The 27,707-nt window shown below is 54.1% G+C and overlaps 2 protein-coding genes across 10 annotated transcripts in view; one reads left to right on the top strand and one right to left on the bottom strand.

The window, feature by feature from the left end:
• Positions 1–21,318, top strand: part of SLC5A10 (solute carrier family 5 member 10) — an 88,624-nt gene extending 67,306 nt beyond the window's left edge. For 4 of the 8 annotated variants that reach the window (XM_054043002.1, XM_054043006.1, XM_054043005.1 and 1 more), the window contains 7 exons: positions 3,189–3,296; positions 5,539–5,689; positions 15,410–15,626; positions 17,555–17,599; positions 17,999–18,214; positions 20,279–20,384; positions 21,089–21,318. In XM_054043002.1, coding sequence (XP_053898977.1) covers positions 3,189–3,296; positions 5,539–5,689; positions 15,410–15,626; positions 17,555–17,599; positions 17,999–18,214; positions 20,279–20,384; positions 21,089–21,282 — 1,037 coding nt within the window. In that variant the 3' untranslated portion in view covers positions 21,283–21,318. The remainder of the gene's footprint in view (positions 1–3,188; positions 3,297–5,538; positions 5,690–15,409; positions 15,627–17,554; positions 17,600–17,998; positions 18,215–20,278; positions 20,385–21,088) is intronic. The other 4 variants (XM_054043007.1, XM_054043008.1, XM_054043004.1 and 1 more) reach the window with 3 other exon arrangements.
• A 1,198-nt stretch (positions 21,319–22,516) lies between these two features.
• GRAP (GRB2 related adaptor protein) overlaps positions 22,517–27,707 on the bottom strand; it is a 38,342-nt gene continuing 33,151 nt past the window's right edge. For both annotated transcript variants that reach the window (XM_054043197.1, XM_054043198.1), the window contains exon 5: positions 22,517–25,753. In XM_054043197.1, coding sequence (XP_053899172.1) covers positions 25,568–25,753 — 186 coding nt within the window. In that variant the 3' untranslated portion in view covers positions 22,517–25,567. The remainder of the gene's footprint in view (positions 25,754–27,707) is intronic.

Consider the following 27,707-nt stretch of genomic DNA (forward strand, 5'->3'; position numbering starts at 1 on the left):
CCTCTGCGTGGGGGTGTTTCCTACAACCACCAATTACTTCTGATGATTATTTTATTAGCCACCTACTTGGTAGGGACGAGTTAAAACCGTGCCAAGAGCCAGGGCGGGCGCCCGCATGATGTGTGGCCCAGATGAGTGCTGTGATCAGGCGCCCTCCACCCATTTCCGCCGCCTTCACCCATTGCTGGCTCAGCTGAGCTCCGCCCCTGCTGGGTTTGGGAAGGGAAGTTGTCAGTGTGTGCTGCTCAGATGCAGCTCTGGAGTTCGGTCCTCAGGAATTAGTAGTAGTAGGATTTATTTTTGCCTCGTAGGGATCGATGCCCCTGACCCAAATCCAGGAGCGGCCCGTAGCTAGCCCCAGGGAAGACGACAATGCCCCTTTAGTTCGGTATGGGCCCCGGTCTAGCCCTGAGGGCATAACGCATCCCACGCCCTGAATAGCCTCCTTGATCCTGCCCCATTGAAGTCAATCGGAGTTCTAGCACCGACTCCTCGGGATCGGGCCCTTAAATCCTTCCTCCCGCTTACCCACATCTGCTTTGGCTCGCCCTGCTCTGATTACAGCTGAGAGAGACAGCCAGGGCTGCTTTCCCCTATGAGCTACAAGTCTTCCCGTCCCTGGCTCCCGGAGTCCAGGCCCCAGGTTTCAGAACCGCACGGCTCTTTCAGCAAACGCAGACAGAGCTGACAAATGGGACCAGCCTTGGGTCCAGAAAAACTGGAGGCCGTTAGGAGTAAAGGGCGATGCTAATTAGAGGACAGGCGGTTTTGGTTATTCGTTAGTTTTTCGTCTGAAACAAAACTGGAAATCGCAAAGCGAAGCATCAATACACGAGGGGCCTGGGATCTGTTCTTAGCTCCGCCACTGACGTGCTGTCTGACCACGGGCCGGTCACTTCTCCTCCTTGCGCCTGAGATTCCCCATCTGAAAAATCCTGGGCTATGGCGAGACTTCGTTAACGCCTGTTTGCAGTTCCCTGTGGTGAGAGGAGCTGTGGGAGGGCAGAGCATTATTGTTGTTGCTGCTTCATTACTAGACTGGACTAATACCAACATAGCACTTCGCCCTGCTAGAGTGTCGTCGTCCATCCAAGGACTCAAAGCCCTTTGCAACCGGTAATTAAAGCAGCTTTTTACAGATGAGGAAACGAGCAACACAGCAGAGCCAGGACTAGAACACCAGGTTTCCTAATGCCCAGACCCACCCCAGCTCTAACCATTATGCCATCCTGCCTAACCTGGGTTGGCTGGCTACAGACGGCTTGTGAGCTGCAGAATCTGGCTCTGAGTCTGCTCACCTGCAAACGGGAGGGCTTGCTTAGCTCAGGTTTTCCCACGGGACTCCAGGATGAGTCGGGCCTGTTCTGTTCTTCTTATTTCCAACTGGCATCTATGCTGCTGCTGCTAGGTCAGTCCTGCCTGGGCTGCCCATGTTACCCCTGCCTGAATATTTAGGGCCGGTCAGAATATGAAATGCTGGGTGTTGTGGGGAGGAGGAAATGGCCTCTTTGCAAAAGTCCTTTAAACAGTCTGTACGAAAATCAGTCATGGGCTGGAAGGATGGAGACCCGCCTCTGCTCCGCCAGTCTGGTTGGCTGGAGAGACTTGGATCCAAAGGCCCAATCCAACCACCACTGATGTTCCTGGGAGTGACTCAGGGGAGTGGCTGAGGATCATAAAGGAGAGGTGGAAATGAGCGTGGGCTACGCCCTACCTTTATTGAAAGGATTAAGAGGTGCGAAGCAGTAGGTGGATGCACTGATATTTACGCCCTTCGTTACTTTCCATCGGTTCGGCTCTATGATTATAGCAACAATAAAAAGGGACTCAGTGCCCTCGTAAACCCTTAAATAATTGGGTGCTGGGCCCTTTGGCCTTCTGCCGTCAGAGTCACGACGGGGGCTGCTGGGTGCTGATTCGGTTCCAATGATGATCCCACGACCAGGTTGATGCCCCAGCTGTGATGGTTTTGAGTCAGGACATGGGGGGCTGTAATCCTTTGTTCTAATTTTGGTGGGTGGGTTCAGTCTGTGGGTGCAGGAGGTTGGACTAGCCGATCTGATGGTCCCTTCTGGCCTGAAACTCCATGATTGGCAATCACGCCGCACCCTGCCAGTCCTGATCGTAACGAACGGCTGGAGTGATGCTAAAGTGGGTTAGGAGAGTTCTGGAGAGGACCAGGATGGCTCAGAAAACTGTTATTACACCATTGCCTCTATCGATGACACTTATCTGCTCCCTGCCCCCCCACTGCCATAGTAGCTAAGCACCCCACAGTTGTTCATGTAATCATCCTCATAATACCCGTCTGAGGCAGGGCAGTGCTATTATCCCCATTGTACGGAGGGGGAAACTGAGGCCCAGCGAGGGGAAACAACTTGCCCATGGTCACACATCTGTGGCAGAGCAGGGAAGTGACCGCCAGGTCTTCTAGATCCTAGGCTAGTGCCCCTAACCACCAGGCCACCCTGCGTGTCTTTCACCGCTAAGTTTCTGGTTCAAATCCAGCCCAGGCCAGTAGTGACCAAACGTTGGTATCCAATGGCGGAGGCGGGGCGGGGCTTGGTCCAGTTCCCAAAGACAAGAGTCCCCATTACCAAAACACTGATTGGCAGCCCAGGATTCCAAGGGGGTTCCAAAGAGGATGGATCTAGACTGTTCTCAGTGGTACCAGATGACAGAACAAGGAGTAACGGTCTCAAGTTGCAGCAGGGGAGGTTTAGGTTGGATATTAGGAAAAACTTTTTGACTAGGAGGGTGGTGAAGCACTGGAATGGGTTCCCTAGGGAGGTGGTGGAATCTCCATCCTTAGAGGTTTTTAAGGTCAGGCTTGACAAAGCCCTGACTGGGATGATTTAGTTGGGAATTGGTCCTGCTTTGAGCAGGGGGTGGGACTAGATGACCTCCTGAGGTCCCTTCCAACCCTGATATTCTATGATTCTATGAATGACACTTCACCCTCCTCGCCTTCACAGGCGTCCCTCTGGGCAGGGCTGAAGCTTGCTCGGTAGCAGCTCTGCAGGCAATCAGGACCCAGTTCTGTTCTCAGGCCTGCAGCTGGAGCTCCCGTGCGAGCCCTTCTGCGGGAAGGGTTTTTTCTGGTCACGCTGCGGCTCCCTTCGCCTGGACTGGCTCCGCTGCCGGCTGCTCTCGGCGGGGTCGAGCTGCTTCTCTCCGTGTCGTTGCAGATGCCGTCAGCTGCGTCGATCCCGACGAGTGCGTCCGAGTGTGCGGGTCTGAGGTGGGCTGCTCCAACATCGCTTACCCCAAGCTGGTGGTCGAACTGATGCCCAGTGGTAAGTCTGGGCCGTGCTGCTGGCAGTGCCAGGCCATGCCGACTGTCTTGTGTGTCCTGTGTGGGTGTGTGTGTGAGGGGGGTTGGGGGGCTGCTTCCCTTTTCCAGCCATGCCCAAGGACGCTCTCTGCCAACAGCAAAACCCCTGATGGCCTTGGGGCTTCCACTGAAGGGTTCCAAATGAGGAAGCGGAAAGCGTGACGACGGGGAATTAGCCTGGCTGTTCCAGCCCCTGGCAGGATTACAGCAGTGTCCTTCCTAGGCACTGATAACCGTCGCCTCTTGGTTTCCATTGCTGCAAAACCACAGGCCATTGAAATAAGCGCCCGGTCGAACCCAGGAGGACAACGTGTGGTGGGGGAATGGGCTCTCCCTCCTGTAGCGAGGTCAGCAGTCCCTGCCACGCTTGGGTGAGCCAGGCCAGGAATCAGGGGAACCTCACGCAGCTAGAACGACAGCCTGTGTCTGCGTCCAGAGCCCTCCCATTATCCCCCTTGCTCCTCCCTGGTCCTGTCTCTTCTCTCCCGCCGAGGACGGTGTACCTGCGTTGCACTGATTCTCACTTCGGGGGCGGAGGTGGGCCAAGTAGCCGGTTTATAATACCTGGCCCCACAGGTCCCAGTCCCCAAGAGGGCAGGTTAGCCTGTCACCCCTCAGGGGTGACATCCAGCACCATGGATGCATTAGCAGGAACAGGTTTCCAGCCAGTATATAAGAATCCTTTGTCATAGAATCATAGAATATCAGGGTTGGAAGGGACCTCAGGAGGTCATCTAGTCCAACCCCCTGCTCAAAGCAGGACCAATCCCCAACTAAATCATCCCAGCCAGGGCTTTGTCAATCCTGACCTTAAAAACCTCTAAGAATGGAGATTCCACCACCTCCCTAGGGAACCCATTCCAGTGCTTCACCATCCTCCTAGTGAAATAATGTTTCCTAATATCCAACCTAAACCTCCCCCACTGCAACTTGAGACCATTGCTCCTTGTTCTGTCATCTGCCACCACTGAGAACAGCCGAGCTCCATCCTCTTTGGAACCCCCCTTCAGGTAGTTGATGGCGGCTATCAAATCCCCCCTCACTCTTCTCTTCTGCAGACTAAACAAACCCAGTTCCCTCAGCCTCTCGTCATAAATCATGTGCTCCAGCTCCTAATCATTTTAGTTGCCCTCCACTGGACTCTCTCCAATTTGTCCATGTCCTTTCTGTAGTGGGGGGGGGGCCCAAAACGGGACGCAGTACTCCAGACGAATAGAGGGGAATAATCACTTCCCTCGATCTGCTGGCAATTCTCCTACTAATGCAGCCCAATATGCCATTAGCCGTCTTGGCAACAAGGGCACACTGCCGACTCATATCCAGCTTCTCATCCACTGTAATCCCCTGGTGCTTTTCTGCAGAACTGCCGCTTAGCCAGTTGGTCCCCAGCCTGTAGCCGTGCATTGGATTCTTCCATCCTAACTGCAGGACTCTGCACTTTTCCTTGTTGAACCTCATCAGATTTCTTTTGGCCCAATCCTCCAATTTGTCTAGGTCCCTCTGGACCCTATCCCTACCCTCCAGCGTGTCTACCTCTCCCCTCAGCTTAGTGTCATCCACGAACTTGCTGAGGGGGCAATCCATCCCATCATCCAGGTCATGAATCTTTATTTAATGCCTCTCACATGAGGACCTCAAAGCCCTTTACAGAGGTGGGAGCGGTCTCAGATCTTATGTTAGGGGCAGGGAACCTGAGGCACAGCTGGTTAATGACAGCGTTGGGAATAGAACCCTGGTGTCCTGGCTCAGAGCAACCTGCTGTAACCACTAGGCAAACCTCCGAAGAATGAGTACCATGCTGTGAGGCCAGCTGAGATCTTAGAAAGTGAGCTCCAGTCTGCTCTTTGTGGAAATTAACGCTCCCATGGTACTTTCCAGAAGTGCTAGAGATTGGCCACTCGCTGCTGTACGGCATGCTAACCGGGCTGCTGCCTCCCTCTCCAGAGCTGGCTGCATTTTAGTGGTGCTATGTGTATGTCGTTTTTATAGCTCACTAGTGTTGTTATTTACATGGTATCACCCAGGGATCAGAGCCCCATGGCCTGAAGTGCTGTCCACGCGAAGAGCTCACAATTTAAACCCACACAGCCTGATCCCAGGCCCAGACAAGTCAATGGAAAGAGAGTGGGCTTTGGATCAGAGCCGTATCACGGCTCCTTTAAGATGAAACCTGAAGTCCGATGGTCCTTCTCTTTCTCCTCCAGGGCTGCGAGGGTTAATGATTGCAGTGATGATGGCTGCCCTGATGTCCTCCCTGACCTCCGTATTCAACAGCAGCAGCACCCTCTTCACCCTGGACATCTGGAAGAAGATCCGGCGGAATGCCAAGGAGCGGGAGCTGCTGCTGGTGGGAAGGTAGGGGTGGGGGTGGGGAGGAGGGTAACAGAGCCAGACAGACATTTTCCTTTGCATGGTGAAGCCTATTAAGTAACTGCTCACAGCAGGGCTGCAAAACCCTGTGGTTATGAAGGAGTGATTAGTATTTTATTATTTATTATGATTTCATTGTTAAAAGTGGTGCAAGAGCAAGTGGTGCTTTAAAAATAGCTAAAAGGGCTTGGGCCTGATGGTGTGAATCAGGAGTCACTCCACTTAAGTCAAAAGGGTTCCACCAGTGTAAATCAGGAGTGACTCCACTTCAGCCAATAGAAGGTATATCAGTGTGTGAATCAGGAGTGACTCCACTTAAGTCAATGGAATTATATTAGTGTAAAACCAGTATAAGCAAGAATAGTATTGAGCCCCTGATTTTCCCTTTTCTATTGTACTGTGCTTAGGACAGGGAATGTTTCATCGAGGAGGAAAGCGTATGGCTAACCTATTTCCTTTGTGTGATGGGGAGGGCCCTCTGAGAACTGGGAGCCAGGCAGAACGCAGGTGACAGTAATAATAAAGGAATCTAGGTCATCACTTCAGAAGGGTTAGTTCTTAAATTCGTCTACGCTTTGTTGTGAATGTTTGCGCTGGTGATGGATCGATGGCTCTGGAGATGAAATCCTCTGATTTCCCCCCTCCCCCTCTCTGGGCCTCACCCCCGACCTGGAAGCCCTCCCATGAAGGCTGAGGGGGTAGTGCCATCTCCCCAGCTCTCTCCCTGCACACGGGGAAGGTGCTATGAAATGCAGAGTGTTCTGGTGTGCTAACAATATGATGTTCATGTTGCTAATGGAGCAAATGACTCAGCTTCGGATGGTTCCTACAGCCAAGCTGGTCAGGTGGTCTCTCTTGTTTTCCCCCCGCACATTCCCATTTCCTGACTCATCCTCCAGTGGCACCCGTGCCTCAGTTTACCTGCCTATAAAATGGGTATAATGACACCGAAGCCACGCTCACAAATGCCTTGTGAGCACAATTAATTACTGCTTGCGAAGTGCCTTGATGGCCCCAGGTTGAAAGGTGTTCCCTCAGTGCACATGGTAATTGCTAATCCATTATGCTGGCCCATTTTACTGGGCTCCCTGTGCCAATCAAGTGCTAGACAACTCCTCGTAAACCCAGCCCCATTTCCTGTGGCTGGGGGTGCGGGTGCCAAGTCAGCCTCCTTGGCATTATCGTCGTCGGAGACACTTGATGGCAGGGCGAGCGATGCCAGGCAGAGGGCTGGCAGCACAACAGGGCAGGTGGCTTCCCGCGGCAGTTGTAACATGTCACTGGCTGGAGATGGAGCCTGGCTCCATCCGGGGCAACTCATCTGATCCCATGCCACAGCCCCGCTGGCCCTGTGCTTAGCTCGCCTGGCACCAGTGGGAGTAAGGCTGCCAGAGCTGATCACAGACAGCCTCCGTTCAGGAGACTGGGGGCACATCCTGCTGCTCCCTTGGGTCCTGGGCTGAACCGGGCAGCACCTTGCGCCTTTCCCTGGAGAGTCCCCACTGTCTCTGCCCCCTCGGAGCTCTGGGAGCCAAGGCCCTGAGGATGTGGGTCCCTGCGATCGCTCCCCGGGTAGGGCTGGTGCACGCTGCCTTCCCTCTATCCCTGGGATGGATGAACCTGCCCCGAGACGCCGTAGCAAAGGGCGTAACTATGGCCCTGATTGCGATCTCACTCACACCCTAGGCCACCTCCCAGCACAGATTGCAGATTGGGGTCCTAACCACCTCCAGAGAGGGGCTGTGGACAGCCAGTGAGAGTTACACAGCCACCAGATTATGGATACACTCTCCCTACAGGAGAGGTTCTCCCACCGCTCTAGGTAATCCACCTCCCGAGAGACGGTAGCTAGGTCAATGGAAGAACTCTCGCGCCGTCTACGCCGGTGGTTAGGTCGATTTCACCGATGTGGATTTTTCAGGCCCCTGAGCCACGTAACTGGGTTGACCTGACTTTTTAGTGAAGACCTGGCCTAAAGTCAGCTTTCCCCCCCTCCCTCCGGTCGTGCACTGAATGCAGCTCTCCCAGACCATGGAAGTTAGTTGTATACACAGTGTTGCCAAACCCCCATGCATTTAAAAATCATGAGATTTTAAAAATAATAAAGGTGAAGGTCTTGATTTGCGTTCTGGTTTCCGAGCTGTCAGGGGGCATGTTTTCAAGATTTTCTCTGCAACCTGGAGGGCTAGGAACCTAGTTTGTTTTAAATGCGAGCGGAGAGTCTCATGTAGTCACCTGAGTCCAGGAGGTGGGGCTTTAAGAAAAAACACCAAATGTTGTGAGTGTAGACACCACCGCATATATCTGGAAAAACCCTACAGCCATGTGTCTTTTCCTGTGTTCCCACTAACCCCCCTATGATTAATCAGAGCAAAATAATTTAAAAATACCAGTGTATTTTCTGAGTGGTAGCCGTGTTAATCTGTATCAGCAAAAAGAACAAGGAGTACTTGTGGCACCTTAGAGACTAACCAATTTATTTGAGCATAAGCTTTCGTGGGCTAAAACCCACTTCATCGGATGCATGCAGTGAAAGAAAAATACAGTAGGAAGATATATATACACACAGAGAACATGAAAAAATGGGTGTTGCTATACCAACTATGACGAGAGTAATCAGTTAAGGTGGGCTATTGCCAGCAGGAGAATAAAAACTTTTGTAGTGATAATCAGGATGGCCCATTTCCAACAGTTGACAAGAAGGTTTGAGCATTGGTCTGCTAAACCCAGGGTTGTGAGTTCAATCCTTGAGGGGGCCATTTAGGGATCTGGGGTAAAAATCTGTCTGGGGATTGGTCTAGATACCTCCTGAGGTCCCTTCCAACCCTGATATTCTATGACACTACTACTACTGAAAAAGGTGTGAGTAACAGTAGGGAAAAAAATTAGCATGGGGAAATAGTTTTACTTTGTGTAACGACCCATCCACTCCCAGTCTTTATTCAAGCCTAATTTAATGGTGTCAAGTTTGCAGATTAATTCCAATTCCGCAATTTCTTGTTGGAATCTGTTTTTGAAGTTTTTTGGTTGGAGTATTGCGACTTTGAAGCTGTTTGTTTACTACTTGCACTTCTCTCAGCTCTGACACTAAAACTGGCCTAGTCAATTTCACCTCTGTTTATAGTCAGTTTCACTTTGTGGTTTTCTTGGGCTAACACAGTGCTGCAGTTTAGGGGTTGCAAACAATACTGAGAGAGGCATATTTATTTTAAACTGCAAGCATGTTTCCATATGAATTTTAAAAAGAAAATACATGGATGGCAACATTTTTTTTTTTCATCCTTGGCTTTTCATCAGTGTGTTTTTTACCAAACCTAAATTTGGAAAGCTGTCTGGTGGGGACCTTTTATACCACGGCCCAGCTTTTGCAAATGACCACGTACTTTCACCTGTAAATGTGCGGGGACAATTCCCCGGGTTGGTCCATCCAACTGAGACAAGATCTGATGAAACAGGAACATACCTTGCCTAATTGTTTTTCTTTCGTCTATTTTTGTACTTGTGACAATCAATTTGCGGGTGATGCGTGAGCAGAAGGAGAGAGGCTAGAAAATGAAGTAACTAATGTTCCTGCAAATCAAGACGCTGTCATTAAAAACCATGCAACAAAAAGAAGCCCAGGGATGAGGCCTCCGCCTGTTAGATGATTCAACTTATTTGCTTAGCTCTTTCACAATGTTTTGATTAATTCTGGGCCAATAATACTGCCAACTCGGCATGGCTTATCCTAGGGAATCTGTGCCGCATAACTTAGTGTAGTAATAGTGATGTTATGTTGCAGTCACATAACACCTTTCATCAGAGGATGGTTAAGTGCTGTAAAAAATTATGAATCTGCCGCTGTGGTTAGATGAGGGAAAAGGAAGTCAGGGATCCCTGGGTCTTATTCTTGGCTCTTCTGTTGATGGGTGTAAGTGGCTTAACCTCTCTTCCCTCACTATTACTTACCAGGGGCACGGTGAAGCTTAATTTTTTGTTTTTGTTGTGTAAAATACTTCAGGATCTTGGGATGAAAGTGTAATTGTTTGTTTTCTGACTGTTCCTTGCAGTGGAGGAAGATCCGGGACCTGTCACTGGTAATGTGACAAGAATGCACACGTCTCTTATGTACATTTACACACGTTATTGGGCTCAATCCATTGTTCGTGTAGCATGGTGTGTTTCCTAGGTTGGGGGGTTTTGGCCTAAGAGATGGGGCTTCCCTGGAGATACCAGCCGTTCCAATACCACGGTGATGGGCACGATCTAACATAGCTCGATTGTAAGCTGTTTGGCGCAGGAACTGTCTGTTCTGTGTTTGTCCAGCACCGGGCACAACAAGGTCCTGGTGCATGACTAGTGTTCCTAGGTGCTCTGATAAGACAAGTAATCATTAATCATAATAGATAGGCAGGTGGGCAGACAGAGAGATCGACTGTGCTTTGTGGATACACTATACAATCCACTGTATCGCTTCCAGGGAATACTTCCTAAGATTCAGGCTATAAATTCCTTTTCTTAATGTCACTCCATTCCCCCTACCTCCACCCCCATGGATCACACTCATGTCTCTCATTCTTGGCCGTTTACATCTTTCCACTGCTCGTAGCCTGTTACTCTATCTCTCTTAGTCATCACTTAGCCAGTGATTTAGATTTAGCTCTCTTGGTCTTGCTCTGTAAGCCAGTCCGCCTGGCCCTCCCTCCCCCTTGTCATCCTTCTTGTGCTTCTCTGAATTCCCTCTAGTTCCCCCGTCCCCTTCGGAACCGAGGCTCCCCGAGCTGGGGTGCGGTCTTCCCCGCGCGATTGCACAACGCCGCGAATCACGATGATTAAGAATGACACACCTGGGGGGGCTTTCAGAGCTTTATCAGCACTAACGAGCAGATGACTAAACACAAGGTGATGCAATGGGCACAGACAAACCCCGCTGGGGGAATTCAGGCCAGAGCATGCCTCAAAGAGTCAGAAAGTCAAGTGTGCCGGAGCCGGGGAGAGGAATAGAGGGCTGCTGCATGGATGAGGCGCTGGTATGTTTCATGGCACTCAGGATGGAGTGGAATTACCCGAGGCAGGTTTGCTCAGAGCTGCAACAGGAGAACGCTGCTTTGACACTAGGATGAGACCTAACCCCCTTAGGGTCTGTCTACACTGCAGTTAAAATCTGCGGCTGGCCCATGCTCAGGCTCATGGGGGTAGGGCTAAGGGGCAGCTTAAGTGCAGTGTAGATGCTCGGGCTGGCGCACGGGCACTGGGACCATTGCGAGGTGAGCTACAGTGCAGTTAACCAGCCCCTTAGCCCAGGCCCCGTGAGCCCCGGTCAGCTGCAGGTGTCTAATTGCAGTGTAGACCTACCCTTAGACATCACCTGGGCAGGCCCCGCTGCTGGCCTGCCCTTTTTTCTGCATTGCTCTGTGCTGCCGGGTGAGAGAACCTGGGTTTGAGTCCTGATCCGAGCCACCGTCTCCCTGACACAGCGCTGCAGAGCGCAAGGAGAAAGCATGCCACTCAGTGGCGCCCACTGCTGGCCGATCCAGGAGCAGCACCGATGAGTCCAGCCCCACCCCGCCTCTGCCCGAAGGATGCGGTCTCTGGGTGCGTCTGCTCTGCAAACCAAGGTGGAACTGTAGCCTGGGTAGCTTTGATCTAGCTAGTGTGGGCAATTGCAGTGAAGATATGGTGGCATAGACGTGGCAGCATCCCAACTACGTACCCAGAGTCCCCAGTGGGCTTATACTGGGGTGGCAAGCCCATGTCACCACGTCCTCACTACAGTATGTTACAGGGTGGAATCATTCCTGCTCTCTGGGGTATCTAAGCCCTGTGCAGGGGTGGGGGAGGATAAAACCTCCTGCACCTGTTCTGTGGATAAATGGGGTAGTTCAGCCCCAAGGAGACAGACTCCCCCTGCCCTGCAGGACCCAGGGCCTCCTGGGGAAGGGGTTTCCTCCACAGGATCTTGTCCCTCGAGCTACATGTTGGTCAGGGATCTGAGGGGTTGAAAGCTGCAGTTTAGTGATCAGTGAGTGAAACCAGAGCAGCTGGGCAGCGTGGGGGGTGCTGGCTGGGCAGGGGGTTGCGAGTAGAAGAGGTGCATGGGTGGGAGGTGGTAGATGACTGGAGCAGTGCAGGTGCTGAGCATGGACTGGGGGCGAGAGCTAACGGGAGCTCGAGTTATCCTGCGCTAGGAGAGCCTCTCCTTGGATGCCTGGGGAGCGTGGATTACGAGGGGTGGGAGGGGAAACAGGCACAGAGGCAGGACGAGACTTGCCCAAAGTCGCCAGGCGGTTGGCCCAGTGGCTGGGCCACTAGACTAGGACTTGGGGCTTGAATTCCCTGCGCTGCCCCAGACTTCCTGGGTAACCTTGGGCGAGTCACTTAGCCTCTCCGGGCCTCAGCCCCCAGCTGTACAATGGGGGTAATAGCCTCCCGGGGCGTTGGGAGGATATACACGTTAAGGATTGAGGTGCTCACGCACTACGGGAACGGGGTCTAGAGACGCACCGATGACAGATGGGCCTGGCTGGGAATAGAGCCCAGATTCCCTGAGGCCTAGTCCTGGCCACTAGCCCCTGCTGCTTCCTGAAAGGGTGGATGGATGTTCAGCCCTCTAGGCCTCTCCACACCCCACTGTTGGTTCTCCACAGGGAACGTGGCTTAACCCCGCGGGAAGCCCTCGAATTCGATTGTTGAGAGGCTCACATTGAAAATCTTCCCATTCGGCTCCTTTGGGCCGATCACGGGACTGACAAGTGAATGACCACGCCATGCGGCTCCACCCAGCCAAGCCCAGCGCGTGAACCATCGGATAGGAATTCCCACGGGGCTGATCAGAGGCCCTTGTCCATCCGTCAGGGGAGTTTTATGGGCTCTAGGACTGCGGGACTGGGCCCTCCGTCTAGGGTAATGTTTTCGAAAGTGCCCAAGTGGCTAACAAGCCTAAGTCCAAGGCCTCTAAGTCACCTGGACACTTTGGAACATGTTAACCGGAGCTGATGTCTTTTAAAAATGTAGCACTTGTCTGTACCCCTGGCAAGACTGAATCCTGCTCAGAGACCTCCTGGCTGAGGGAGCTAGAAGGGGCTGTTTCCACATCCGCGCGCTTTTTGAGTGTCAGCCAGAGGCTGCCGTTGTGGCTGGGAGGGTCACTTGACCACAGCGCCGCATGTTCACCCTCCCAGGGGTTAGTGTGTTGCCTCTCCAGTGTTCCCACACCTTGCTGTCCGGATCCAACTCAGCCTAGGACCTTGCCATTAAACTGCTGAGCCAGCCTTCTGCATGAGATCTTCCCGGAGCACTGACAGCGCTGCAAAGCCAGGCTACCACACGGCCGTGAGAGAACCAGCCACCGATCACTGCAAGTGAAAAAGCCTCCTCCCCAATGAGGCGTGCATTTGCTTTAGGACGCAAGGCCAGACCACAACATCGGGTGTCTGGGCGCATCCCAGCAAGCCCTGCGGCTCCAATCCTGTGGTGAAGAAACGCTCATGCTTCCCTTACTGACTCGTTTCTTTGGGCTGCCCGGAGTCCGTCTAGAGCCGGCTGAGGGCGGGGGAGGGCTTGTTTTGGATCTCACGCCGTCTGAGAGGCCTGCTCTCCAAAGCATTTGACCCAGAAGGAAGGGCCTTGTGGTTATTATAATTAAATGGAGGGCATTTTGGCTGGGATATAAATAAAAGCGATCCCAGCCCTGCACGCCTCAGCCCTCTCCCTGACCCGCAGCGCCCTGCAGCTGGGGACGCAAAGTCAGAGTGCTTGGTAAGCCAGCCGGTTGTTGGGAGGGGTTTGGGTCCCTCTAAGGCAACTGTCTCCTTCAGCATGGGCTTGCCAGGTGCTTTGGGAGCAGCAGGGATAGAGGGTGGCATGAACCACAAGCAGCAGCAGGTCTGCGCTGGTGACAAAATTGTCGGCAGTGACGTATGACTGTCATTAACGCACTGAGTGGCTCCTGTCAGGGTTCCCTCCCCACTCTGAACTCTGGGGTACAGATGTGGGGACCCGCATGCAAGACCCTGACATGGTGTTAGCGGTGGGATTTTATGCTACCCTTCAGGGTCTTGCATGCAGGTCCCCACATCTGTACCCCAGAGTTCAGAGTGGGGAGGGCACCCTGACATGGTGGGATTTTATGCTACCCTTAGCTATATGTTTATGACAGCTCCTGTCCCCGGTAACGTGCTCAGAGCCATTGGGTGTTCCACAGATTGCGGTCCAGGTTTCGTGCAGTGTTTAGACAGACTCTAATGCAGTCTGACACTGGATCCGCTCCAGGTTAGCGTTCAGCGCCCCTTGGAGCACACAACACTGTATGGATTGAGTGAGTTGCATTGCCCTGTTCCTGCAAAGGGATCGGGCTCAGGGCAGTGTTAGTTGTTAGGCCCAGGAGCCCGTTAGGAGTTGTTAGGCCCCGGCACGCTGGGGACATGTAGCAGCGGGGTAGCTAGGAAAGCAGGGGACCCTCAGGAGTGGCTGGTGTCCAGCCCGCAGCTGCGGTCGCCAAGGAGTTGCAGTTGCGTGTCTGCCAGGCGCAGTGGGGGAGCAGGGTGTCTCCCAGGGGGGGGGAGCAGAGAGGCGCTGGTGGAGCTGGGACTCTCGGAAATGAAAGACCTGCAGCCCTAGGCGTGCCCAACCCTAGCCAGCAGGATGCTTCGCCTCCGGTGCCAACGTCCCCTATTATTTCAGTGAGAGGCAAGAATAAAACGAACCTGGAGCATCTTTTCTCCATGTCTGGCTCTGTGGCTTCAGGGAGCGGCTCCGGGCTCTGCATTGCCTGCCAGGGGTCCCAGCCCTGAACCTCGGAGCCAGCAGGCACCTGGGAGTACCACGAAGGCAGCTCCGCTCCCAATGAGACACTGGGAACCCTGGTGCCCGGGCCTGGCATTTTGAACAGTTTACCTGAGCTGTGCCAGCTGCACCTAGCACAGAAGGGCTGCAGTACAATCCACTGATCCTTCCACTAGCAACTGAGATACCGAGTACTGGAGAAAGTAGGGTGAGCAGACAGCAAATGTGAAAAATCGGGACAGGGGTGGGGGGTAATAGGAGCCTATATAAGAAAAAGACCCCAAAATCGGGACTGTTCCTATAAAATCGGGACATCTGGTCACTCTAGGAGAAAGCCACAGTCCACTCCAGTGTCTGTAATCAGTAAAGGCCAGGCTGGCCCTGTGCTTTGAATTTCAGTGTGCGTCTACCCCGGTTTGTGATCAACTAATCCAGGGGCCACGGGCTTTTCCTAATGGGGGGGCACGAGGCCCCGCCCCCTCAAGGGCCCCGCCATTTCCTGAGGCCCCCGCCCCCCGGGCAAGCCAGAAGCTGGAGTTGGGTCGGGGTAAGATCTGTGTGGGGAGCTGCAGACCCTCCACCTGCCCTGGACGGGGGACTGGGAGCGGGGGGACACTGGCCGGGGGCTGCTCTCAGACCCCCACCCTGGGCAGGTGGAGGGTCCATGGCTCCTCACAGCTGCCCGGGCTCCCTGGGCTGTTCTTACCTGGGCTGGGTGGGCCCGCTGTGTTCTGGCACACCTGGACTGGTCCCTTCTGGCCTTAAATCCTATGAAGTGGGCACCATAGACAAGTGCCCCCCTAGTACCTTATGTGTGCTGTATGCTAAGCGCATGCCCGTACCCTGTATATATTGCATGCACCGGGCAGACTTCACCCGTGCCTTCCCGCAGGAGCGTGTTACATGCCACCCGCTGGGGCTAGCCCTTCCTCCTCTCTGCAGCTGGCGGAACGTCTGTTTCTTCACACGCGGGGTTGCTGCCTCTTGCAGGACAGTCACGGTGGTTCTGGTCGCCATCAGCGTGGTCTGGATCCCCATCCTGCAGAGCTCCAACAGCGGCCAGCTGTACATCTACATCCAGTCGGTGACCAGCTGCCTCGCCCCGCCCATCACGGCTGTGTTCGCCCTGGCAGTTTTCTGGAGACGAGCCAACGAGCAGGTAAGCGCTCTGCCATTTCGGGACGGGGGGGGGGGAGAGGGGCGTCTTTTAACGCCTAGATGTTACAGCTGGAAGAGACCATTGCGATCATCTAGCCTGACCCCCCCGCCTATCACGGGCCAGACAACCTCCCCTGCTGATTCCTGCCTTGGTCCCACTGCTTCTGGTGGAGCTACAGCAGGGCTTTGCAACCTTCTTTCATTTGCAGCCCTCTGAACCATTTCGACTAGCGGTGCAGCCCCCTTTGGAAATCTTCGATCCCCAGCGGTCCGCGGACCACAGGTTGAAAGCCTCTTAGCTAGAGCGTCTCTTGTAGAGCGCTGGTCCGGCTTAGCTGATGCGATTCCAGTTGCTATGGCTCACCACTGTTACCCCAGTGCATGCTGGCCTTTCCCTTGGGGAAACCTGGGGTCAGACCCTGGGCTAGGTCACACAGGAAAATCCATTTGCTGCATTTCTGCTTCGTCGCCAGATTGTGCCTCCCCGGGTTGGCACATGGCCCGTGAAGTCTGAGAGCGTTTCACCTTCCTCTGAAGAATCAGGTGCTGGTACCTGCTGGAAGCAGAGGCTTGGTTTGGATGGGTCTCATCTGAGGTGGAAACGCCTATATTGCTGGGTCTCTCGTTAGGGGCACCAAGGAATAAACAGAGGGGTGCAGGTAGCCTCTGGACCCCAGCCTTCCTGCAGGGCGTTGGGCTAGTCCCGTGACCGTTGACAGGCAGGAGGGGCCCTACATTGATTTGTGGGTTGTAGCGAAGTCTCACCATGCTGTTGTCTTAGCTGAGTGCCCGTGAAATGGTCCCATGACCCTCCCACCAAGTGAGACCCCCCCCCGGTTTCCCCTTAGTGGTAAGGGGGATACTAGAAAGTGGAGGAGGTGTGGCACGGCACGCAGCACCTTCAGTCTCATCAGGCCAATGATCAGCCCCATGACCCTTACGCTTCTGTACTCCTGAGGACTTGAAGATCATTGGTTGTTCTTCGGTAGGACAACGCCAAGGGTTTTGGTGGTCAGGCTCAGCCATGAGGACGTGGCCAGGCCAGTTCTGGCTGGCCGGTTCTAGCCGCTGGCACCCTCAGGGATTTCTGAAGAGTTTTGTTTGCGGAACCGAGTCCCAGTCCCCCAAAGAAGAGCAGAAATCGCGCTTGCCTGCGTTTGAGACCAGAGCGAGGCGGTGGTTCCCCAAGGAACTGGTGGGTGGGTCATGTGTAGCTGACATGTGAGCACAGCCCAGGTGCTGACATGCAACGCTGCCCGACTGTGGCCTGGGAAGTTTTAAGCTCAGTGTCACAGAAAACAGTAACTGCCAGGCAACTGCGCTAGCAAACAGCAGACTGGGAGACGAGGGACTTTCCACCGCATAAATACATGTTTGTTACATTCTCTTTCGTTAGCATCCTGGAAAGAAAGAACCCAGCCCATGGCAGAACCTGTGCAAAGTTGTCTTGTGGCTGGCCAGAGAATAACATTGGTATTACAGTCGCGGAGAACCGCGGAGTTACGAACACCTCGGGAAGGGAGGTTGTTCGTAACGCTGAACAAAGCGTTCTTTCCAAAGTTTACAACTGAACATTGACTTAATACAGCTTTGAAACGTTACTCTGCAGACGGAAAATGCTGCTTTTAACCATCTCAATTTAAAGGAAACAACCACAGAAACGGTTTCCTCACCGTCACCTTGGCAAATCTTTGTTTTAAACTTTCCCTTCATTTTTTTAGTAGTTTACATTTAACACAGTAGTGCAGTGGATATGTTGCTGCCTGAGTGTGCACTTCCAGTTCCAAATGAGGCGTGGGGTTGACTGGTCAGTTCGTAACTCTGGTGTTCGTAACGCTGAGGCTCTACTGTAACTCTTAACTACGATCCGGGTCCCTTGGTGCTAGGGGCTGTACGTGCACAGTAAGAGACATTATCTTCCTTTTACAGACAGGCACCTGCAAGAGAGGAGATATGTCTGCACTGCGGCTGGAGGTATAATTTTGCACTTGGGTAGACGGGCCTGGGCTAGCTTTGATCAAGATAGTGCACTAAAGATAGCCGCGTAGCCGCTGGAGTGGTAGCCCAGGATCGCAGACAGGAGTGCACTCTGGCAGCTGGCTCGATCAAAGCTAACGTGTGTACAGGAACCCGAGCTGCACCTCCGGCTCTGCAGAAAGCGACTTATCACACAGGAAGTCTACGACACAGCTGGGATTTGAACCTAGAACTCCTGAGTCCCACCCCAGGGCCTTAGTCACAAGACCTGGGCTGGTCCCCCAGGGAGCGGACACATTAGGAAGCGCTCACTGACAAAGGCGAGCCAGGAAGGGGGTTCAGCAGAGTTCACTTTCCGGGAGAGGTGCCGTCGTCCTGAACGTCTCTGTTTTGCAGGGAGCTTTCTGGGGCCTGATGCTGGGGCTGGCGCTAGGCCTGGCCAGGATGGGGCTGGAGTTTGCGTACCCTTCGCCCCGCTGTGGCGTCCCGGACGAGCGCCCCTCCCTCGTGAAGGACGTTCACTACCTCCACTTCGCCATCCTCCTCTGCGCTCTGACGGCCGGCGCCGTGGTGGGGGTCAGCTTGTTGAGCGGGCCCCCCGCCGAGTCGCAGGTGGGTAAAGTCGCCCCGGTCGGGTTGCATGGCCCCGACCAGGATCAAGCGATCAGCTGTTCAGTTTGACTGCAAAGGGGGCGTTGGTGACGGGGGGCGGGGCTGACCTTGTTTCCCTCCCTGCTGCCAAGAGGCCATGGCAGCCGCCCCTCCTCGCAACCCCCTGCAGAGGCCGAGCCGGATGTTGTTGGAGTCTGGCGAGGGTACCAAGGTGGGCATGTCAGCCAGGAGGCGGGTCCTGCGAACAGGTCTCCTATTTCCACTTGCCCCCGCATGGAAAAGACCCAGCCCGCACCCTCCCGCCGCGAAGCACTGATGCCGAGGGGCACGTGGCTGGCAGCAAAAGTCCTAAGCCACGGCCCGTGGGCAAACCTACGGGTAAAGCAGCCCTGGGCTCAGCTTCTGCTATTGGACGGGGATTGAGGTTTGGTAGCCACGCAAAGGAGCGCAGTGGTGCCGTTACGTGTCGAGCACAGTCACTGCTGTGGCATTCAGATCCCCCCGGGACGTGCACCCAGGCACGCGGGCCCTTCCTTCGTGCAGGGAAGCCCCTACGTCCAGCAAGGGACGTGTCTCCCTGGGACAGGCGTATGTGGCTGGGGAAAGGCAGCTCTCTCGCAGCTACTTCTCCAGATGGGAACAAGGGCCGTGATCGCAGAGCTACGAGCCGAGGAGACCTATCCAAATTCTCCAGCCAGAGGCACAGAATAGCTGTCTCTGGGGAACCGCCTTCAATGTCCTCTCTGCTCCACCCATGCGTGGCTGCTCAGGGCTGAGGTCTGGCCCCCGTTTGCGGTGGCTGGGCTGTTTTTCGTTGTCAGCCGGAAGGCCGCCTGACAGCAGACCGACCCGCTGTGTTCCGCTTGTTTGCGTTGCCCTTCGCCTGTTAATGTTATGTCACGTGAAAGTGGGGATGGGGCTTCGGAGCAGGGAAGGGTGAGGAGCTCGCACCCAGAACACGCTATGGAGGGGGAGGGGCCACACACACACATGGAAATTCCCCCCCTTCCCCAGTCCAGTGGCATTTGGGGTCAGCCCATCGTAGAGGGATGGCTCTGGGTCTGGACTTCCCCCAGAGGCTGGGGCTGGCGTGTTGGTTCCGCTGTCCTACTCTGGGGCCAGGGAGATGGTGGTAGGTGTCAGAGCATGGGGTTTATTTCAGGGGAGCCAGGCAGCATGCAGGAGTTTGGGGTGCAGGGAGCACAAGGACCTGCCCCAGCTGTGGGCATGGCCAGTGACTCTCCTGCCTGCTGGCCGCTGGCCGAGCTCACGCTGGGTTGCGCTGACCCACGCAGGCCCTGGCCAGAGCCTCAGCTGGTGTACCTCCGTGTAGCTCCACTGAAGGGAGTGGAATGACCCTGATTTACACCCCGCTGAGGATCTGGCCTGGAGAATTCAGAGCGGGGTTCGAATCTGGCAGGTGTTTAGGGGTGAGCAGCATGGGTAGATCGCTGGGTGACCGTGGGGGCTGGGTATGTCCCTGGGCCCGGGCTGTTCCTGTCGTCCTTCACCACCGGTTCTTTGCTGGGCATCCTCAGAGGAATAACTGGGTTCCTCCAATTCCCCCCTGCGGGTGATGTGAGTCGGTGCTTCCTAGACACTGCTGTATTTGCTCCCCGGATCTGGCCACCCCCCACAACAAGCTGATTCTTCGGGTTTACCATGGCAGCACCAACGCAGAGCCCTGGCACCTAGGGATCAAACCCCATAGGCAGGGCCGTGCCTGGAGGGCGTGAGTGCTGCCAGGCCAGGCCGAGGGATTGCAGGGTGGTTGTGGCCGCACCGCGGGAGAGCATTGTCTTTGTGCTCAGATAGTACAGGCCAGGCGACCTTAGGTGGGGCCTCCTCTCACCCTGGGGGGAATTGGGGGCAGCTCCGCTGAGGGGGAGGAGAATCGAGCCATAGTTTGCCATAGCAGCTGGTGACGCTTGGGGCCTCCGTTTTCAGATGCCCAACTTGAGACACTTGAAAGGGGCCCAGCAGAGGGTAGGTACTCGGCCCATCTCCTTTCGCTATGACGCTTTTCTGCTCTGGCCCCTCTAAGCTTCCCGCTCTGCGTTCCAGATAAAGAACCTCACCTGGTGGACCATTTCCCGGGGGCGCATGCCTCCCGAGATCTCCATGGCCAGCGCATCAGCAGGGACCCACTCACCCAGGAGAGGAAAGGAGGGTACGTGTGATCTGATATTGACCAGCCAGGGCTTGGTTTGGACCCAAGGCTGGGACTAAGAACCCAACGATGAAGGGGTGGTCTGTGCTTTGAGTTGGGGGTGTCAATCCCAGCTAAAGGAGACATAGTGAATGTAGATCTGATCGTGCTTGGGTGCGAACGACAGGGCGCGTGGGTGTGAGAGTGGTGGGAGGGGCTGGCTGGCATGAGTATGTGCCTAGTGTCCTGGATGGGTATGTACCCCAGTGGCTAGCCTCCCCCACTGCTTGTGCCGTCGTGGCTATACTCTAGCACGCTCGTTCGCTCCCAGCTACGGCGGGGACGTCTCCTCGACCCGGGAGTCCCAGCTGCAGAATTGCCTTCAGACCTGGAAATCTGCTGTGACCTGGGGCGTGTTCTGAGCACAGAACGGTCCTGAGTTCCAATCCCAGCTCAGGGGGTTAGGGAGGAGCCGGGGAGGGGTCAGGGCGCTGGGGGTCTTTGTTCATTTCAACCAGAGCCACGTGGATTCAGTGATCAGGTTCTGCTTTGGGATTGGGTCCAGGCTCCTTGGCCCTGCCCCCCACCCCTTGAAACACGGACCCTCTTGCTCTGCGCATCGTCAGGCACAGCTCTCTTTGGCCAACCCTGGCCCATGTGAAGTGTGCAGGGCAGGTGGTCCCCATGACTCTGTTCCCCTCATAGTCTCTCCCCATCTGTGACAGATTCCCAGGAGGGGGCGCCAGGGACCTGCCCCGGCATGGATTTCTTCTGCAGTTCCCAGGGGGCGAAGCCTGAGGGACCCCCAGCAAAGGCCCTGAGGGACATCACAGAGGCCCCCTTCTGGGCGAGGATCTGTTGCATCAATGCTGTCATCCTGATGTGTGTCAATGTCTTCTGCTATGCCTATTTCGCTTAACACTACTGCAGCCAGCGGTGTGGGGGAGATGATCGGGGGAAGGGAGGGATGGGAGGAGGGGCGAGGGGGAAGAGGAGGAAGGTGTAGTAGGGAGGGATGGGGTAAGGGGAAGGTTGAAAGAGACAGTTGTGTGATTAATTCCCCTTTCCCTTCCCCCTACATTCTGGGCATTGGAGGGTTTTGCATCAGCTTAACTTGTCCCAAAGTTTTTCGTGGGCCAGAAGGTCGGAGTACCAGGGTTGGCACAACAGGTCCCTACGGCCTGTCTTTCCACCCCCATAGATGTGAGTTACAGCTCGTGAAATGTGTTGGATGATCCCCCCGGTTCCACATGGCAGGGGCAGGCGGTGCTCGGGAGGGGCCCAGGAGTTGAAGAGCTGGGGGTGTTTCCGTTCGGGGGGGAGGAGAGATTTGTGGAAGATCAAGGGCTGGAAAAGCAGGGGGGCGGCAGGGCAGGAGTGAGGGGCATTGACAGAACTGCCTGGGAGCAGCGCGCATACCCTGCATGGCGTTCTGTCCATCCCGGGGGCCATCACTGGGATCAGAAGCTGAACTTGGCTTTTCCAGTCTTGTCCATTTTTGGTTTCTTCATTGAATATCATTTAAGATCTAAGCCACTGACTCTAAAGAAGCTTATGGTACAATGGGCAAAGACATTGCATGGGGCAGTAGCTTTGGACAGAGCTGGCCTGCAGCTCTCTTATGCAGACTTTTATGGCAGCCCTGGAGACTCTGTGTAACCTGTATTTCTAGCTCCGGGTGGCCTTCCTAAAACTGGAAATGGAAACCAGCCTCATGGCAGGTTCTGTGTATACCCCCCTCCTTTGTGTTACCTCAGAATAACCTTTTATTTTCTCTGAATTAAAATGCAGTTTGCAGCTAGAAATTATATCTGCCTGACCACAACCAGTGCCTGGGGCACGCCTTGGCAATGCCATCTGCTTGGTTGCTTGCAAATAATCACTGAATTATTGAACTGTGTGGCTCCGGCACTGAAATCTGGGTGGGTTTCACATCAGTCCTGGAAGCACCGGCTTTCGGGAGTGAAGCAATATTAGCCAATAAGTTCTGGCCTAATGGGATGATGTCACGGCAGAAGTAGCTGGTGTGTGTGCACATCCCAATTTTCCTGGATATGACACAGGCTAACCGAAGAGGGTCGTATCTGATATTGAACCATGGTATAGTGGTGAGATTCATTTCATTTGCCAACCACGTCACCATTAACCTGGTCTCATTGTCTCTGTGGAGAGAGAGCTCCGCTTTACTTTCTTTAATGATCTCAGGAAACAAGCTAGATATAAAAATCAGGCTGATTGAATAGTAGTTTGGAAATAGACGTTAGAAAGAGCTGCTAACACCACTGCTGGCCTCTCCTTTCCCCTGAAGGTGTAGTCATAGAATCATAGAAGATCAGGGTTGGAAGGGACCTCAGGAGGTCATCTAGTCCAACCCCCTGCTCAAAGCAAGACCAATCCCCAACTAAATCATCTCAGCCAGGGCTTTGTCAAGCCGGGCCTTAAAAACCTCTAAGGAAGGAGATTCCACCACCTCCCTAGGTAACGCATTCCAGTGCTTCACCACCCTCCTAATGAAATAGTGTTTCCTAATATCCAACCTAGACCTCCCCCACTGCAACTTGAGACCATTGCTCATTAGTCAGAACGTGACACCCTAATGCACCCCCAATATTAACAAGGAGCCCACTGAGTATTCTGGGTTCAGACGGGTCTCGTGGCATTTACAATCTAGCCAGGTTTGGAGCCAGTTGGAGCGGAGGGGGGAAGTAGATGACGTTTCACACTGTAGCACATGATGCTGTGTCCGGGGTTCTGTGGCTCGGTAGCTCGGTGCCGTCACAATGTCAGTGCAGCTGACAAGCCAAGGCAGCCCGCAGGTTTAGCTCAGATGCTTTCTGTGGACCACACTTGTCATTCTTGGTTGCTAAGGAGTCCTGCCTCAAGCCTTCTTCAGCCAATGCGGGGCAAGGCAAACATTAGTTCAGTAGCCTTTAACTTAAGTGCCCATGAATGAAGTAGCCTTATAGTCCCAGGCTACCCTCTGGTTTTCAATCAATCAGCAAGGCGCAAAGTCTGAGTGAAAGACCAAGGCATTACTGCCAGTTTTCAGCCTGAGTTCGGACAAACATAAAATTGCCAACCTGACGTGGACCGGCAGCCTATTTTGTCTGGTGCCTCCTGCTGCCAGCATTGACCACGGCCTGATGCCTCAGAAGATGATCCCCCATAAGGCACCTGACTGATCCAACTTGTGCCCATGGGGTGGAATTTCTCTGGTGCTCTGAAACACTTGGGCTTAGGATGCCCCTGGGAAGCTCTGAACCTAGCTACAAACATTTTGCTTATACACAGAAGTGGCTAATCCTCTTTTGAAGCCAGTTAAACCATTTGCCTGAATGACATCCTGCAGCAGTGAGTTCCATAGATTCATTATATGTTTCTTAGGCAAGTATTTCCAGATTGACCCCTTATCTTTCTTCAGCTCAGTTTGCTGGCCATTGTTGTATCCACTTTTCCCTGAGGCTCAGGTGAGTATAGAAGTAGCACGTGTTACAAATTCCTCTTATCGCTGAGGAGTCTAAGGTGCTATATGCTTTGTTCAGGCCTCGGCCTTGAGTTTTGACCATTAATAGTATCTCACTGAGCTCACAGCTGGTAGCAAGCCTGAAGCCCTTGTGGTGAGTTGGAGGAGAACAAAAAGGGCATCTTACGCCTCTGACCCCCTTCTCTAACAGGTTTCACCAGTCTTTGCTTTTTAAATACACCAGTTCTTCTCAGGGAGCCAGCCTCCCTTCCCACTTGGCGTTTGACTTGGCAAGATTCCCAAGCGTGACGCTGGCTTTTAAAGGTGGCCAAAACAACCTCCCCGCCCGCCCAACACACAAGCCAAGCGCCGTTTCTAATCATTGGGCCAAATCCACACCTGGTGTAAGAGTGTAACTCCACTGACTTCAGCTGCATCACACCTGCTTTGACAAGGTGGGATCTGGCCCAGAATTTAGCCATCTCTTGATAATGGGACGACCCCAGCACTGGGTGGGACAGAGATACATTTGCATAAACAATTAATTCAATCTCTCGACCCCGGATGAGCGACGGAACCCAGCTGGCCGTGCGTCAGAGTCAGCTCGTAACCAGGTGCAGTAAAAGATGCACGGCCTCTTTGATCGTTTTGTGAAGCCCTATTAAAGGTGCCAGGAATGTGCGGGCCCCTCCCACAGCCTCCTCGTTAATCACTGTGGATTGCACTCGCGCTGATGGCTCAGGAGAACTCCAGTGCAGAGAACGTCCAAGCAGGTCCTCGCGGCTCCAGGCTGAGAAAGACGGGAGAGATGCCCAAGCTCAAAGATACATCTCCTGAAATGGCAGCTGGGGGCAAACCCCTGTGACAGTAGAAGTAAAACTCTCCGCAGTTTCAGGATGCAGGGAGGGCAGGATGGAGGGAGAACGCCCAGGGACTCGCCAGGGGGACGGGACAGCTGCATCAAGGGCCCTGGTGCTCTAGAGTGGAGAGGAGGTTTGGGCAAGGGGCAGGTTTGGAGCTGGTTGGGCATGGTGGCACAATGCTTACCTTTGCCCATCTACAGAGGTCAGTGTGCTCTGTATGAGAAACCCCACTGGAAAGCCCCTGGCCCTGTGCCTGCCTGTCTGAGATCTGGGGAGGGAAAGGGGCTGATTCTAGAAGGAGGCAGGCCAGTCAAAGGAATCCTCTTGGCTCAACATCTGCCTGGCATGGCCAGGTCACCTGGCTGCTCACAAGCCCAGGAGCTGGGAAAAGCCAAGCTCCAAGCGCCTTGCCCTCAGAGAGTGGGATTAGGATGGTTTATTGTGTGCTTGGCATTTAGCAGGACAAGGTCCCTGCCCCAAAGGGCTTGCAGTGCAGCTAAACAGAGGACGAAGAGGAAGGGATACACCACGTAAGCAAAGTGATGGCGCGATAAGGATTGCTAGGAGCCCCGTTAGGTTCACTCTGGTCGCGTCCCTTTTATGCACTGGGCTGAGTAAATCGCCTCCTCTTCACCGCACTGAAAACCCCATGTGCAAATGCCTAGCGCAGGAGGATTCACCGGAGCGCACAGTTCCCAGAGGGTTCAGGTCTGTCCAGCGCAGCATCCCCCAGTCTGGCTTTAAGCCTGGGAAAGGTCCTTGGTGCTCTGGTAACTTGTCCCCTAAAAGCTCTATGGCATCAGGTGAAGGGGATTGCAGTTTATTTTGTAATGGGCAGCCAGGGAGCTCTGGCGTCCAGGCAGACACTGGCTAGCAGGTCACATATGAATGGGGTGGACGTAGTTCCGTGGAAACAGGCCGATTCGCCCACAGATCTTCCCTCTCCACCAGTTGGGGTCGGGGCAGTCCAGCACCTCGATGATGTCTCCTCTGTAGAAGGCCAGCTGGGACGGGTCGTGGGAGGAGAAGTCAAACTGAGCCTGGACGAACTTCGGCTTCTTCACCTGCAGTGAAACCAAGCGAGAGAGGAGTCAGGAGGGAAAGACAGAGGAGGCATCAAAGCTTTACACAGGCAAATTCTGCTTCCCCCCTCTGCCCTCAGCTGCAGGGAATTACGGGCAGGTGCTGCCACCAGTGCTGGGGAGGGAATTCAGTCTGCTGACATGGGACACTGGGAGCCTCCTGGCAAGGAATGGGCAGGGGTGGAGGTGGGCGTCTGAAAGCTTTTGCTAAAGGGACCGTGCCCTGGATGCTGAGTACAAACACGGACATGTCCATGACCCACCATCACCTCTTTCCCCCGACTGACAATGCGGGGTCCTAGCTTCCGCTGGGGTAAATCCGCAGAACTCTTCAGAAGCCAAAGATTCGGGCTGATTTACTGAAAATCTGCAAAGTCTGCGTCCCGAGCCGAACGTTCCCCAACATCCAGCCATTCAGATCTGCTCGCTCTGGCTCTAGATCCCTGCAACATTAGCTGCCCGCTTACCATCCATCGACTTTCACCACATTTCCTTACCGGCCCGGGGCCTTGCTTTATCCGAGCAGCGCCCTAGAAACCCTCGCGGGGCATCTGCCCCCTCAGAGACAAAAGCAAGTCGTGCCCCCAGAAGCAGAGCTGCCTGTGCCCGATAAAAGTGGACCTAGGACCAGCGCTGTTCTGGTTGGTGGTGGACTGAGTATATTGCTGGTTCCCACCCCAGCCCTGAGTGGCGCGCTGGGCATTAGCCGTCAGCTAGCGCTGTTGCTGCTAGCCCAGGGGTACACCGAATCCAGCCCCTTTTCAGGCTTCCTCTCCCGTTCGCTTCGTTCTCCATTTCTCTGCCCTCGGCACGTTGAAGGACAGCTCTGCATGTCTCGGGCTGCACCGCGCTCCTGCGATTAAGCTGCAGGCCCAGAGCCAGGCTTTGCAGCTGGGTGGCAGGAGAGAGATTGGCAGGACACCCAGGGCTCTGCAAACCTGGCAGCATGCAAAACAGTCTCACCTAGAGCTGGGGGAGGAGAGAGAGGCAGGAACCCCTCCCCCAGCAATGGGTTCAGCCTGAGTAACTATAGTATAGACATAAGAACAGCCACACTGGGTCAGACCAATGGTCCAGCTAGCCCAGTACCCTGGCTTCCGACAGTGGTTAGTGCCAGATGCTTCAGAGGGAATGAACAGAACAGGGCAATTATCGAGTGATCCATCCCCTGTCGCCCAGTCCCAGCGGCTGGCAGTCAGAGGCTTAGGGACACTCAGAGCTTGGGGTTGCACCGCTGACCACCTTGGCTAATAGCCACTGCTGGACCTGTCCTCCATGAACATACCTAATTCGTTTTTGACCCCAGTTACACGTTTGGCCTTCACAGCGCTCCCTGGCAACGAGTTCGACACGTTGGCTGTGCGTCGTGTGAAGAAATACTTCCTTTTGTTCGTTTTCAAGCTGCTGCCTGTTCATTTCATTGGGTAAATCCTGGTTCTTGTGTTACGTGAAGGGGTAAATAACACTCCCTCATTCACATTCTCCATGATTTTATAGACCTCTATCATATCCCCGCTTAGTCCTCTCTTTTCTAAGATGAACAGTCCTAGTCTTTCTAATCTCTTCTCAGATGGACGCTGTTCATTTTTGTTGCCCTTCTCTGTACTTTTTCCAATTCCAATATATCACTTTTGAGATGGGGTGACCAGAACTGTGCACGCAGTATTCAAGGTGGGGGCGTACCGTGGATTTATATGGTGGCATTAGGATATTGTCTGTTTTATTTTCTATCCCTTTCCTAATGGTTCCTAACGTTCACTTTTTGGACTGCTGCTGCACATGGAGCAGATGTTTTCAGAGAACTCTCCACAGTGACTTTCTTGAGTGGTAACAGCTAACTTAGATCCCATCCTTTTGTATGGATAGTTGGGATTCTGTTTTTCCATGTGCATTACTTTTGCATTGATCAAGATTGAATTTCATCCGCCACTGTTGC

The sequence above is a fragment of the Malaclemys terrapin genome, chromosome 10, assembly GCF_027887155.1.
Source record: "Malaclemys terrapin pileata isolate rMalTer1 chromosome 10, rMalTer1.hap1, whole genome shotgun sequence".
In the NCBI taxonomy this organism is placed as follows: Eukaryota; Metazoa; Chordata; order Testudines; family Emydidae; genus Malaclemys; species Malaclemys terrapin.